This window comes from Patella vulgata, chromosome 5, assembly GCF_932274485.2.
Source record: "Patella vulgata chromosome 5, xgPatVulg1.2, whole genome shotgun sequence".
In the NCBI taxonomy this organism is placed as follows: domain Eukaryota; kingdom Metazoa; phylum Mollusca; class Gastropoda; family Patellidae; genus Patella; species Patella vulgata.
The window spans coordinates 36,986,389-37,001,960 of NC_065883.2; the positions used below are offsets into that span (position 1 = coordinate 36,986,389).

Below are 15,572 nucleotides of genomic sequence, written 5' to 3' on the forward strand. Positions count from 1 at the left end.
AGGTAAAATCTCCCTAATAGAACACTATGTGGTTTATGCCTGTCTTCATTAGCCCAGTATAAGACATGAAAATGAAAGAATTTTTGATGGATATAATCATTGAATTGCTGTATACAAATTGTATATCATGTTGGTACAAGAAATTAAACATGTTGGTTTGTTTATTATAGAGAGAATAAAGAATTAAAAGGAAATCAAGCTAAACATTCTATGGATTCTAGTAAAGCTGTATTAAATGATAAATCTGTTAAATATAAAACAGAAAGAGACAGGTATTTCTGTTAACTATTTACTATGAAGGTAGTTCATTATTACTCAAACTTTTCTAAAACTGATGTAATATTTAGAAAATGGCTGAAATAAAATTCCAGTATCTCAAAAACAGTTGTAGTGTGAGCAGAAAGTACAATCAAATGTTTCAGTTACAGGCAGGCATTGGTTGGCCCCTTTCTTGTCACTTGAAATTTTCAAGTTTACTCAATTGACATCTTTTGAGAGATTAAGAGAATTTGAAAATTCAGTTCTGGGATTAAAAAATCTGTAAATAGGCGAACAGCCTTCCCAGATTTCTCTCAGCTACTAGTTTCGTTCTTATTCGAACTCTTCAGGCTTAAATTAGGATGTGCGGTGGCCCTCTATATATAGTGTCAGTGGGCACCGGAGCACATGTGATGTCACAGATGGACCGGAGTCGATCTTTGGCACCGGAGTCGATTATTCCGAAAAGTGTGCAAAGATATTTGGCTAAGAATTTCCCGTCATGATTATGCTTATTTGCATTGACTCAAGGCTCCTAACCCTTTTGATCTCTAAGTTTAAAGTTTCCTAAACTAACGAGGGCTTAAAAATAACTCTATTAGGTTATGGGCGTGTATGCACTAATTTTTTATTAGCTTTCGCCGTAGGGGTACCACGGCTAAATTAATTAGGAACAATGTCTCCGAAACAACGGATAAAAAATATGGCAGATCGCCTTGTCCTGTACCTTTCCAACCATGAGTAACTGGGAGGCTTTTTGTGAAGGAGTTGATCTTTGTCTCGAACTAGAGGCCTGGCCAGTTTGTCGCACATCGTATCGCGATGATTTGGCAGAATCAAACATCAGTAAAGAAGACTGGGTATTTTTACAACGTTACAATTGAGAAAAGCAAAAACAACCTCGTGAGCTCCATGTTGAATTCAAGAAATATTTTCCTAGAGCCACTTTTCAAAGTATGCGAAATAGCAGCATAATTCTTAGCCTAACTCAAGGCCGAATATGAAAAACAAGGACGAGTTCCCAATTAATTTAGCCGTGGTACCCCTACGGCGAAAGCTAATAAGAAATTAGTGCATACACGCCCATAACCTAATAGAGTTATTTTTAAGCCCTCGTTAGTTTAGGAAACTTTAAACTTAGAGATCAAAAGGGTTAGGAGGTTGAGTCAATGCAAATAAGCATAATCATGACGGCAAATTCTTAGCCGAATATCTTTGCACACTTTTCGGAATAATCGACTCCGGTGCCAAAGATATCCTCATTTAAGCCTGAAGAGTTCAAATAAGAACGAAACTAGTAGCTGAGAGAAATCTGGGAAGGCTGTTCGCCTATTTACAGATTTTTTACTTCAACCCAACTGCGGAACAACCTATTCCAAGCTATGAATTTTTTAAAAATCAGTGATTTCAAATGAGATCCTTTATTCCGAGTCTAACATCACAATTGGGGAAGTTCACTCCGTACCAAAAAGACTCAGGGTAGACTTAAGCTCCGAAAATCAAACCGGAGCAAAGTCCGCCAATCAGAAAGTGCTTGTTCTGCCCTTAGCAGAACACCGGAGTACAAAACACTCCGAAACTTGAGCAGTAAAATTAGCCGCCTGGGTATTCAAATAGACTACCACCAGGCGTGCCTGGATAAACAAATGATACCGAGACAGTTTAGGCTGAGAATTAACTCCGGCTTTACTACATACAACAATATGTTGCTTAGAAATAAACTATGAAAGCCATAGCCAAAATCTTCTCAATTTTTGTCATAAAAGAGGCTACCCACACAAAGTAGTGTCGGAAAATAAGAACAGGGCAAATTCTCTAGTCAGAAAAGACCTGTTAAGCCCGACTACGGTTTACCATTTTGAAAAAACGAAAGTTGCTCGTTTTTATCATGGATTATAATCCAACTGCTGTTCAAGTTAGCATGCTCATAAAAGAGAAATGGCAGCTATTAACCGGATCGGACATGTGCCGTTCCATCTCAAACATCAAACCAATCACAGCATTTAGGAGGAATCCTATTTTGAGGGATACGCTGATGAAAGCAAGATTCATCTATCCACCACGGGACCAGCAAATCAGCGGAGTCACGTTTCAAAATCTATTCGAAAAATGTATCAAGAAGGACTGTGATATCTGCTACAAATTAGACCAAAATAACTACTTTATTAGTGGTAAAACTGGCAAGAAATATTCTTGCCGCACAGGCTATAATTTTTTAAGTAGAAATATAGTCTACCTATTAACATGCTCCTCCAAAAAACAATACGTACATAGGAGAAAGCAAACGTGTCTTTTCAAAACGAATAAAGGAACACTATGCAGCTATTAGACACAACAGGCCAAAGCCGATCGCACTACACTTCAACTTAGATAGACATACGAGTAGAAATGTTATGATTAAAATTATAGAGCTTTTTAAGACTGACCCAGACAACGGCAAAAACGATGCTGTAAGGAAAGCCAATGAATTCAAATGGATTCACACTTTAAGAACATTCTCACCGGATGGCATTAACGATAAGATGTAGTCCCGAGGGGTCCCCCACTTTATTGTTTACTCAGTTCTGGGATGTTGAATTGAGTACCAGCTTAGATATGAGTAAGAGTGTTTAAAACAGTACTATAATCACTTGATCTAAGTTTGATAAATCAGACCAGTTCGTATTCAATCCCTGTTATATCTCCAATTTCTAGACCAAAAATTCAACCAAAAAATGCAGGAAGAGGGTAGAAAAAAATTAAGGTAAAAATTGTCTATTTATAACTCGCACTACATTTGTCCATCATCAAATAATGGGAAATAATTACTAGTCTGAGTCCAGATAACATATTATTGACATATTCCAATGTTTCAGGCGAATACGAGAATTAAATGAAAACAACATGAAGAAATTTATTGAAGAAAGAAAAAGGTTAGCAATGAAACATTCACGGCAAGTAGAAGTATTGAAAAAAATGCAACAAGAACAAATTGAAAAAGTACAAGAAGAAAATACAGAGGTACCGTATGTGTAATAAATTTGGAGAATTTTTAAATGCGATTGAGTCTGTGGCTTTTAGCTAAGTTTCAGTATATCTAATATATCTAGAATGGTCCAAAATATATATGTACAGTTCATATAACTAATTCCTAGCTTGTTAGCTATTTAGTAGGCAGAAATTCGTCTTTTTTTTTGTTTACATTATTTTCAGCGTTGAATTGCAAAATGTCTTCATTAGATTATACTGTTGGAATAGTAATAATTAATATTGTCTGTTTTCACTGTTTTATCTTCTTTTCTATGAAGCGGAATTTCCCCCATAATTCTAACTCCTAACCTAGTAATGAGTATGCTAATATGCTTACTTCTATGCATGAAACTTCTTACTAACACATATTAAATTGGCTATTTACACATGTAAAAATGCTAATTTATATGACTTATTGTTTAGATATTGCAGTTGTGATTTGTATTTTGTTCTATTTCCATTATTACTTTTTATATGCCCACATTGTCATGTGGACGTATATTGTCGTCGCCCCTATCTGTCCGTCCGTCCACAATTGTTTGTGAACAGTCTACAGGTCACAATTTTTATCCGATTTCAATGAAACTTGAAATATAGGTTTATCACCCTAAGATCTTGGTTCCTTTCGATATTAGCATGTATCAGACCGTAACTTCATGGATTATGGCCCCTGATTGTACGAAAAATCACGCTTTTGGCTTGTGAACACTGTAGAGGTCACAATTTTTATCCCATTTGGTTTAAACTTGATATGTATGCTTATAACACAAAGATCTCGGTTCCTTTCGATATTCGTGCATATCTGAACGTAACTTCCTGAATTATAGCCCCTGATAGTAAGCAAAAATGCGTTTTTTGGCTTGTGGACCCAATAGAGGTCATCATTTTTATCCGATTTAAAAAAACGTATTATTTTATCACCATTACACCCTAAGGACGACTGAGTTCAAATTTTGTGAAAATCGGCCCAAAACTGACAGATAAAATGGCCGCCCTTCGTTCTCAAGTAGCGTAAAAAATATGGTATATCAAGGTTGTGGACCCTATAGAGATCACAATTTTTATCCGAATTTGTTGAAACTTGAAATGTAAGTTTATAACCCAAAGATCTTGGTTCCTTTCGATATTTGCGCATATCGGACCGTAACTTACTGAATTATGGCCCCTGATTGTACGAAAAATTGCATTTTTAGCTTGTGGACCCTATAGAGGTCATAATTTTTATCCGATTTAAAACTGACAGACAAAATGGCCGACCCTCGTTCTCAAATTGCGTAAAAATATTGTATATCAAGGTTGTGGACCCTATAGAGGTCACAATTTTTATCCGATTTTGTTGAAACTTGAAATGTAAGTTTATAACACAAAGATCTTGGTTTCTTTCGATATTTGCGCATATCGAATTGTAATTTCCTGAATTATGGCCCTTGATTTTAGGAAAAATCACTTTCGTTTTAGCTTGTTTTCTATCCATCTCTCGAAAATGTGGGCGTATCCTGCCTGGCAGCCGCTGGTTATTTATTGTAGGCAGTTTATCTTCGTTAACATTTTGACATTTTACAAATGTTTCGCGGTAAAGACGCCATAATTCTAAGCTTATTTTGGTAACAGATGGCGCTGTTTACAATTGTATGGTGGCTCAGTGGGAACATGTAAAATTGACCCGACAGACATGACGACATTTTTCTGTCAAAGATAATAAAAAATATTTTACGTACAAAAGCAAACTATTCCAAATATATTTTTTTTTCTGATAAATAAATAGGCTATTTTATCGTGCATTTTCACAAATAATGCACTATCGATTGTTTTGGTGTATTTGTTTTCTAATAGAAAACTCATTACCTCATGCATGAAAGTGAATACATAAATACAAATCGGTCATGCTTAGTTAAGCTTATCTCTTCCCCTCAAAATTATGAAATATTTTACGCACACAAATAAAGTATTTATGACATCATTGAAGTAATCTATATCGGGGCCAGACTTCCAAAGCTTGTTTTCTATCCATCTCTCGAAAATGTGGGCGTATCCTGCCTGGCAGCCGCTGGTTATTTATTGTAGGCAGTTTATCTTCGTTAACATTTTGACATTTTACAAATGTTTCGCAGTAAAGACGCCATAATTCTAAGCTTATTTTGGTAACAGATGGCGCTGTTTACAATTGTATGGTGGCTCATTGGGAACATGTAAAATTGACCCGACAGACATGACGACATTTTTCTGTCAAAGATAATAAAAAATATTTTACGTACAAAAGCAAACTATTCCAGATATATTTTTTTTTTGATAAATAAATAGGCTATTTTATCGTGCATTTTCACAAATAATGCACTATCGATTGTTTTGGTGTATTTGTTTTCTAATAGAAAACTCATTACCTCATGCATGAAAGTGAATACATAAATATAAATCTGTCATGCTTAGTTAAGCTTATCTCTTCCCTTCAAAATTATGAAATATTTTACGCACACAAATAAAGTATTTATGACATCATTGAAGTAATCTATATCGGGGCCAGACTTCCAAATCATCTGGAGCTGCGATGTCTTGGTGAGTAAGTCACTGGCTTGGTAACTAGGAGGCTCCGGGTACGCTCCCAGCGTTGGATGAGAAAATTCCTCAGGTTTTCCGGCCTGCTTTCCACCTGTCAGTGCCTGATAAGGAACAGTGTCTTAATGGGACGAAAAAGCGATGGCATGCACCAAGAGTAGGCCATAGCGCCCCTGTCCGTACAAAATCCCCAGAAATTGCACACTTCATGACGTATGCCCGTGTTCATTAGCACAGTCAGTGCATAACCGCAGGATGTTAAACTTTATTTCATTTCCAAATGACTGGTTTTGTGTTAGGAGGTAGGAGGACTTTTGGGGTTTGGGCGAACGATTCACTGCCCTTATTGATCCCATTCTATAGTTTGGTGTCATAACTAAACGAATTTAAAATTGGTATATATCTACATTGTTTACACCCTCTCAAAGTCCCATAGCATGCTCCCGTTGAGGGGTTCCGGGGTAATTGTCAACACCCTTCCCCTCTTATATTTTAATGTTTCCAAATGAAATGAAATGGTTTTTAACGTCCTACTGTTCTGCTCCGAACTGGGCTAATGAAGACGGACGGTGCGCTATGAGGGAAATTTTGCTCGGACAGCGGCACTACGGCCTACTCTTATATCGAATTTCAACTGTCAAGGGATATTTTATGTGCACACCAATGTGTACACGGGACCATCCGAACGACTAGATAGCTGTCCTTGTCAGTCCCTCCGTCCTGCATCACTGACATGGGGGAACCCCGGCAGAAAATATGGATGAACACCCGTTCTCCAGGCTAGCAAGCCAGCGTTTCCATAGGATAGTATAAACTAATATTATGCTTTCAAGAGTTTCCATCCACTCATATTTTCATGTTCACGTATTATGTCACCACCCTTGTCCGTGCATGTGTCTACAGATCACAATTTGTTATCCGACTTTGATGAAACTTAAAATATATGTCGATATCCCAAAGTTCAGGGATGGGTTCGATTTTGGCACTTATCTCACAATGACATTTGGGATTATAGCTCCTGGTCACAATTTTTATTCAATTTCTTTTAAAACTAAAATTGTATTTTATATCCGAAAGAACTCGAATAAGTTCAATTTTGGCACATATTGGACCGTAATTTCCTGGATTTTAGCCCCTGGTTGAACGAAAATCGCGTACATAGCTTGTGCGCCCCGAAGAGATCATAATTCTGAATAGCTATATATGTTTAATACACAACAATCACTAATGATTTCGATTTTGGAGGAAATCGGTCCGTAACTTCCCGTTAAAATTGCTCTGCCCCTTTACGCAAATACATGCAATGGCAAAGCATGTTATACCAATTTTTAGATGACACTTATGCATTGAAGGTTGACGGATTTGGCCCCGAGTTCACAAAGCATTCTCAGACTTAAGTTGAGAATTTGCTGTTTATGAGAAATTACTGTTTATGAGAAATATCTTTGATCCAGAAACACAAAACTTTACACATAGTTTCTTATTGATATATCTGATACATTAAAACAATAAAATTGTTATAAAGGACTATATTTTAGTCAAAATAAGGCGAACAAGTTTGAGTAAATTCTCAACTTAAGTCTGAGAATGCTTTGTGAACATGGGGCCTGGTATGCGCATCTATATCGGCCCAATTTTAGATGAAACTTAAAATATGTGTTAGGGATCGAAAGATCCTGGATTGGTTTGAATTTGATGACCATCGTCCTATTCCGTAAACATTGTCAACGCGATACAGGCTATAGTTTTTAAATTTTAACCGATTTTTTTATTATCGAATTAGGTTATGGCTGCTTAGCCAAAACCCCTTCAATATTCAACCTTCTGTAACATATAAAATATTGTTGATAAACCAAAACTAACACAATAAAAACTTAAAATACTTAAAATACTTTATTATTTTTTAGAGAAAAAAATAACCTACTTTTTCTTTCAAAATTGTCGAGAATGACCTATGCAGGGATCGAATTTCACAGACGCAAACATGCAAAATGCGTGTTGATTTTGTAGACTGCGTGTTGCAAAATATGTCACACGAAAGTAAATGCGTGTAACATTTTTTCGCTTATTGTTACTGAATAACATGATTTCCTCTACGCAAAATCAAGACCTTAATTATGACAAAAAATGGAAATTCTTTTGATTATTTTCCTTCCTTGCCAAATGTAAATAAAGCGATGTCTATATCTGGCGTTTTGTGACATCTGTGCATGCGTCAGGTATTCAGATTTCTTCATCAGACAATCGGAATTCTTCAGTTTTTTCCCAAACTGGTTGTTTTTATATTGATAAAAATCTTAAATTTTATCGGCTAGGAGTTTACCCTATTCAATAAAAACAATACACACCAGTGATGGGATTTTGCCTGTATATTCCGAACTTGTCCGAATCTTTTTTCCAAATGCCCAAAATTGTCAGACCGGGAATATGCCCAATCGGACATCAAGACATGGTTAATAATATTCAAAATTCCGAAATTAATATAGTTTACTGAGTGTATAACTACCACTCAACCAGATTATCGTCGATAATACGCTGGATTGATTAGGTAATTAAGTGATCAACCTACCTTGATTAACTACTTAATCTGCCTTGATTGACTGACTTAATCTTTTGTCGGACAACTCATCAATCTAATCTTGAAACAGAAGCCATTGTTTCCCCTTTATCGGACTATTCATCAATCCATTATAATTTTAATCTTCGTGTTAACCTTGTGGTTTCTGCATTGTCGGACATTTTAATCGCATTGATGTGAGCCGACAATATGTATAAACTAGTGATAGAAGTCACATATTGTAAGAGTATATAATGCTCAGATCAATAGACAGTCATTATAATTCGTCTGCGATATCACTTCGGTGGAAGCGAGTGTTAAATAAAGCTATTTGACACACACACACATATCCGAAAAATACTAGACATTGCTAGCACGCGGTTACAGCACTCGGGGAAACCTCGGCAGATTCCGTTACTCTACATCTAGCTTCAGCTGTATGACAGTAAGTGATATGTACCTACGGAGTTGCCGGTTTTAGAAAGAAGTTATCAAAATTGTGTCGTTCGAAGCGTGTTTAGAATTTTCAGAGCAAAGTTGTCCTTGTTTGAAGAAAATCTGATTAAACTTGAAAGAAAAACAGCTTCAGACGGTTAAAGTACGATAACTGAACCGGTATTAACAATCTCGCGAGACGCGTGAAATTATGAAATGAATACGTGATAAAATACACACTTCTAATGTCGAAGAAAATATTCTATTTTGATTGCATATTCTCGGATTTATGATCATATTTTGAATGGGGTTTATGTTTTTAAATAAAGAAATAAGTAATCTAGGCAACGTTGACGAATATGTCGATTGGAATAGTGTAAGTAGTACTTAATTGTTTTAGACGATAGCGCGTGCTAGAGTAGAATGCGATTATTTAGTGGATGGTGTCATTCGCTCGTTGTGGTAGAGCAACGTTTATAGCCCAAAAAATTGCGGGATATCATTTTCTTACCCTCTGTACATAAGTCGTAACAGAGTATAAGACGAATGCTGGACTTCAGCTGAAAATGTAGTGACTTATGACCCAAAAAATACAGTAATTTTGATGGAATTTGAAACAGTACAGATCGGCAGTAGTATTCATTCCACGAAGTTTGCAAATGCCGATACTGAGCTTTGTTTACGTCACGTGACTTCTCGCTCACTTTTCCATCTGTAGCATTATCCAGTTTCTGTTCAATTTCTATTCATCTTGACAAATTGTTTATACCGATACTTTGATTTTCCAAAGGAATCATTGTTTTTCAGATTGAAATAAATTTTAATAAAGCAGAAATACAAATAATGCCAACATTGCCAACTATATTTTGAGAGTTCTGGTAGACCGATTTAATTATCATTCACTGATTCTGCGTCGGTGTCATGCATAGCTGTCTGTGATCCGAAAAATCGCTATTTGACTTAATCAATGGACCCTTTTGACATAGTACTTATATGTTGTATTGTTTAATTTACTATCCTTGTATTATATAATGCATCTTCAAGAAGGTATACGCTTGAATGAGAAAAAACAAGTTTTCAAGGGTAGCTATAAAAATATGCACGGCCGAAAGAACACAAACTTTTTTTATATATTTTTTGTGCCTCCGTCATATGTAAATATTTTTGATTTAAATAAAATATTATAATTAGTATTTTGAAAATTAAAATTGTATTATAACAACAACTTTTGCAAGTTTGTTAATTTTGTTTGTAAATTCGGTACTGTGTGCTAAAAAAAATATTGACAAGAAATAATAATATTGACTAGAAAGTGTAATATTTTTGATTTAAATAAAATATTATAATTAGTATTTTGAAAATTAAAATTGTATTATAACAACAACTTTTGCAAGTTTGTTAATTTTGTTTGTAAATTCGGTACTGTGTGCTAAAAATAATATTGACAAGAAATAATAATATTGACTAGAAAGTGTCAAGTTAATACTCCAGGGGTATTTCCAACTTTATATGCATGATTATTTACATTTAAAAGATGATAAACTGAAGGTATTGACATCTCATGAAATATCGCGATATCGCGATAATTCCAGGAATATCGCCCAGCCCAGTGTTCAGGGCAGTTTTGGGTGTTCATCGTTGTGTTTTATTAGCCGTGGCATTAGCTTTTTAATGAAATTGTAAGGAATATATGTGTACACTCCAATGTATAACATAACTTGTACATGTAATCCAAAGATAATGAAATTGCCCCTTGAATTTCTTCAAAATCCTATTTTTGCTTGTACATTTGAAATCAACAAGCAAAATTTTGCTTGTGTGTTTTCAAATAAAGTTCTATCCCTGACCTATGTTTGAAAGAAAAAAATGTCGTGTTTTGGGGGTTATATAAAAAGAAACAATTTCACATGTCCTCAATGGGCCACCATATAGTAAACAGCGCCACCTGTTACCATAATGAGAGTTAGAATTATGACTTATCATAACAGGTTATGCTAACGTTATGCTAACAGATGGCGCTGTTTACTATATGGTGGTTCATTGGGAACATGTAAAATCTCGCCCTTTTCATTACCCGTCAGACATGATGACATTTTTCTGTCAAAAATACTAAAATACTTTACGTACAAAAGCAAATTATTCCAGATATTTTTCAGATGAATAAATAGGCAACTTGTCGTGCATTTGCCCTAATACGGCCTTATCGACTGATTTAGCCTCTTTTGTTTGCAATATTCGTTCTCGATATTTTTGAGAGAAGTAATAGGCTATTTTTTTCTTTAAAGATATATAAAACATGTTACGTACAGAAATAAATTATTCTGACAATATTTAAGTAATATAGAAATGCTAGTAGAACAAAGTTATTTTGTGCGTTTGTTTTGGTTTATAAACAATATCTTATTTGTTTTTCGATTGAATTGAGAAAAAGGAAATGATAATTCAGATATAAAATTACAGCACACACCCACCAACCCAAATTCGTTTGGCCTTTATCCAATTAGTTATGACACCAAACTTTGGAATGAGATTAATAAGATCAATTCAAGCGATGAATCGTTCGCCCAATGCCCAATGAGACCCCCTACCTCATAAGATAATCCGATGATTTGGAAATTAAACATGCAAAAGCTGAATCTGCCTATTGCAGGTCTTTCTTTAGGCCTGAAGTGTTATCTAAATTATTAATTAGACATTAATTAACTTAAACAGACCATAATCAACTGTCGATGTCATCGCTAGCCTGCGATGGTTACTGAATTAGGATTGGATCTGCTGCTCAACGCTCATTCATGATTAAATCAAAAAATGGATAACCGGGATTATGTTTTTTATCGTACTTTTTTCCCTTAATTTATCTTTAAATTAATAAAAATCGAGTTTAACGTCCCGTCGTTCAGCATCAACTGTGCTAATCACAGCGGCACTACGGCCTACCCTTATTTCAAATTCCAACGTCAAGGGTTCTTTTACGTGCACGCCATTAGAACGACTAGACAGTGTTCCTTGTCAGGTACCTTGTCTTACACCACTGAAAAGGTGAAACCCCCCCTGGAAAACCTGAGGGACTTTCTCTTCCAACACCGGGAGTGAACCCGAGACCGAGTCAGGGACATACTCTCCGAGCCACCGCGGCTCACGATGATTTGGAAGCTTGACCTGATAGAAAGCTAAAATAATATCAAAAATACTTTACTTGTGCGTAAAATATTTCATAAATTTGAGGGGAAAAGATACGCTAAACTAATCTTTACCTATTTATACTGAGCGCCATGGAAAATGCATCACTTTTTTTCCCAAATATTTTATTTAGGTGGTTTTGTATGTATAATATTATGCAATACTATGAACTATTGTTTCACACAATGCTCCCAAACGCAAAAATTATCGGCCCGTGTGCACAAAAAAAAATTGCACAAGATGCACCTGAAAAACCCAATATTCACGTGCAGCATTGTGTGTGAGCCCTTTAAAAGCATTTTTCAACCTTATGTGCAGTACATGAACTGTGAAACGTCAATCTGTCGTAATTTGTTGTTGGACTTACTGAAAATCAACGGAATAAAGCCATGGGAATGTCCAGGGCTATTGCCAGACACTTCAATTGTCATCAGTCCACTATTGTAAGGTTGGTGGAACGTGTTCAATTTACTGGATCAACACGTGACCGTCAACGTCCTGGTCCACAACGCGTTACAACCCAAGCTCAAGACCGCTACATTCGGGTCACTCATCTGCGTGACAGATTCCGCCCAGCGACTCAACAGGTGCAGCAGTCGTCGGAAGACAATGACCAGTAAGTGCCAACACCGTAAGACGTCGTCTAAGAGAAGTAGGACTCCGTGCACGATGACCTTATGTTGGAGCTATCCTCAGGGATCATCACCGTCAGCGCCGTTTGATATGGGCTCAAGGACACCAGACATGGAGTAGAGTAGACTGGCAAAGTGTGCTCTTCGGTGATGAGTCGCTTTCATCTTTATCACTCCGATGGCCGTCAACGTGTGTGGAGACGTCTTGGGGAACGTCTTGCAGACTGCTGCGTCTTCGAAACGAATCGATGGTGAGGGGGGAGTGTAATGGTGTGGGGAGGCTTCACATTTCATCACCGGACCGCCCTACACATTTGCAGGGGGCGCGTTAATGCTGTAGCCTACCGTGATGATGTCTTGCAACCAATTGTTGTTCCGATGTTTCGAGCGCACCCACAACATTAGCACTTCCAACAGGATAATGCACGTCCGCATACCGCCCGTTTTAGTATGGACTACCTGGCTGCTAACAACATCAATGTCTTGGACTGGCCACCCATGTCTCAGGACATTGCACCGATAAAACATGTCTGGGATGAGATTGGACGCCGTCTGTATCGGAGACCACAGATGCACACCATTGCTGCTTTAGAAGCTGCTCTTGTCCAAGAATGTAACAATTTGCCCCAGACCTCCTTTCAAACATTGGTAAATTCCATGCGACGTCGCTGCACAGCGTGCGTAAGAGCCCGTGGAGGACACACGCGCTACTGACATCTGTGTCGTACTTTTGGTTTTAACCCCTCTGACTTTGTACCGTTGATTACAGATTAAACATCCATAAGTGTACAAATGTGTTGTTATTGATGTGTTCCCATTTGAATATTGTTCACAATAAGAAGCAAAATAAATAAGATATGTTTACAGGATCATTTTGTTATACGAAAAAACTAAGTGATTCGTTTTCCATGGCGCTCAGTATATATTTATTTATTCACTCCCGTGCATGACGTTATGAGTTCTTTCTTTATATTTTATTGTTCTTTTGGCAACAAAATATGCCAAATAAATCGATATAGCAGTATTAGGGGAAAATGAACGACAGTGAAGCCTAATTATATAATTTTAAAATATCTACAATAGTTTGCTTTTGTACATAAAATATTTTATGATTTTTATCTGTCGGGTTATGAAAAAGGCGAATGTCCCTAATCAGCCTCCATACAATTGTGAATAGCGCCATCTGTTACCAAAATGGGCTTAGAATTATGACGGCTTTATTGCGTAACATTTGTGAAATGTCAAAATGTTAACGAAACTAAACAGATTACAATAAAGTAAAAGTAATAATGGAAATAGAACAAAATACAAATTCTCTTTAAAAAATAAGTCATATAAATAAGCATTTTTACATGTGTAAATAGCCAATTTTACATGTGTTCGTAAGAATTTACATGTATAGAAGTAAGCATATTAGCATACACATTACTAAGTTAGGAGTTAGAATTATGGGGGGAAATTCCGCTCCATACTTTTCATGCATTATTCCTGATAGTTGGATTTAAAACTTGAATCTTTTTAATCCACTTCTGGCAACAATAGATACATATAATAAAATTGAAACATTTTTATCAAAATCCTGCTTTGAAAGCATTTTTATACGCCCACATTTTCATGTGGACGAATCTTATCATCTCCCCAGTGTGTCCGAACATCTGCACGTCCGTCCGTCCACAATTTGTTTGTGAACACTACACAGGTCACAGTTTTTATCCAGTTTTGATGAAACTTGAAATATACATTTATATCCCAAAGTTCTCGGTTCTTTTCGATATCGGACTGTAACTTCATGGATTATAGCCCCTGATTGTATGAAAAATCATGTTTTTGGCTTGTGGACACTCAAGAGGTCACAATTTTTATTCGATATTCGCGCATATTGGACCAAACTTCTTGGATTATGGCCCCTGATTGTACGAAAAATCACATTTTTAGTTTCCGGACCCTCTAGAGGCTTCAATTTTTATCCGATTTAAAAAAAATCATTCAATTATATCACCGTTACACAATATTGAAAATCGAGTTCAAATTTTGCGAAAATCGGATAAGAACCGACGGACACAATTGCCGCCCCTCATACACAGATAGTGTAAAAATATGGTATATCAAGGTTGTGGTATATCAATGGCCACTCCTTGTACGCAAATAGTGTAAAAGTGTGTAGTACCAAGGTTGTGGACCCTCTAGAAGTCACAATTTTTATCTGATTTTGATGAAACTTAAAATATATCTTTATATCCCAAATATCTCCATCCCTTTCAGACCATAACTTCATGGATTATGGTCCCTGATTTTATGAAAAATCGCTTTTTTTGTAGCTTGTTCTCTATCCATTTCTTGTAAAATGTATCTTGCCTGGCAACTGCTGTTTTTTTAGGGGTTTTTAAGAACTGTTCATGATGAAAAATACCACACTGTTACATTACTAGACTAAACATTCCCGATGTCATTAAAATTATTTATGAACTGCCCAGACAACTTGGCTTGTTGGGATATGTTTTGTTGCCTAGAAACCTTTCTTAATTTTATTATGTAACACAAATTTTTTTTTTTTTTTTTGACAGTCGTTGGAAATGGCAAACATGGCATTAGAGGAAGCCAAGTTAGCAACCAAACCAGAAACAGTTGTGTAAAATAATAATAGGTTTATACTAGATGTATTTAGTGACTAGATATCACTCTAATGCATCATATAGTTTTAGACTTTATCTATTGAAATCTACTTTAACAATGTCTAGCACCTATATCTACATCTCATATATAATAAAGGTAGACAGTTAGGTTAAAATCCCTTATCATCATGTGTTTACCAGTCTGATTATGTGTTTCATATTGAACCTTCCTCACCTAAATAGAAGGATATGAGAGTGTGCTAAATCTACGATTGAATTATATGTTGATGAAATACATAATATTTGTGATAATAAGTTTATAATAAAGGTTTTTAA

At 36.0% G+C, this 15,572-nt stretch overlaps 1 protein-coding gene across 2 annotated transcripts in view; it reads left to right on the forward strand.

Moving 5' to 3' along the window:
- The window catches only part of LOC126821498 (1-phosphatidylinositol 4,5-bisphosphate phosphodiesterase beta-4), a 315,174-nt gene extending 299,607 nt beyond the window's left edge, over positions 1–15,567 (forward strand). For both annotated transcript variants that reach the window (XM_056100864.1, XM_056100865.1), the window contains 3 exons: positions 171–272; positions 3,114–3,258; positions 15,189–15,567. In XM_056100864.1, the coding sequence (XP_055956839.1) occupies positions 171–272; positions 3,114–3,258; positions 15,189–15,257 (316 nt within the window). In that variant the 3' untranslated portion in view covers positions 15,258–15,567. The remainder of the gene's footprint in view (positions 1–170; positions 273–3,113; positions 3,259–15,188) is intronic.
- The last annotated feature ends 5 nt before the right edge of the window (positions 15,568–15,572 follow it).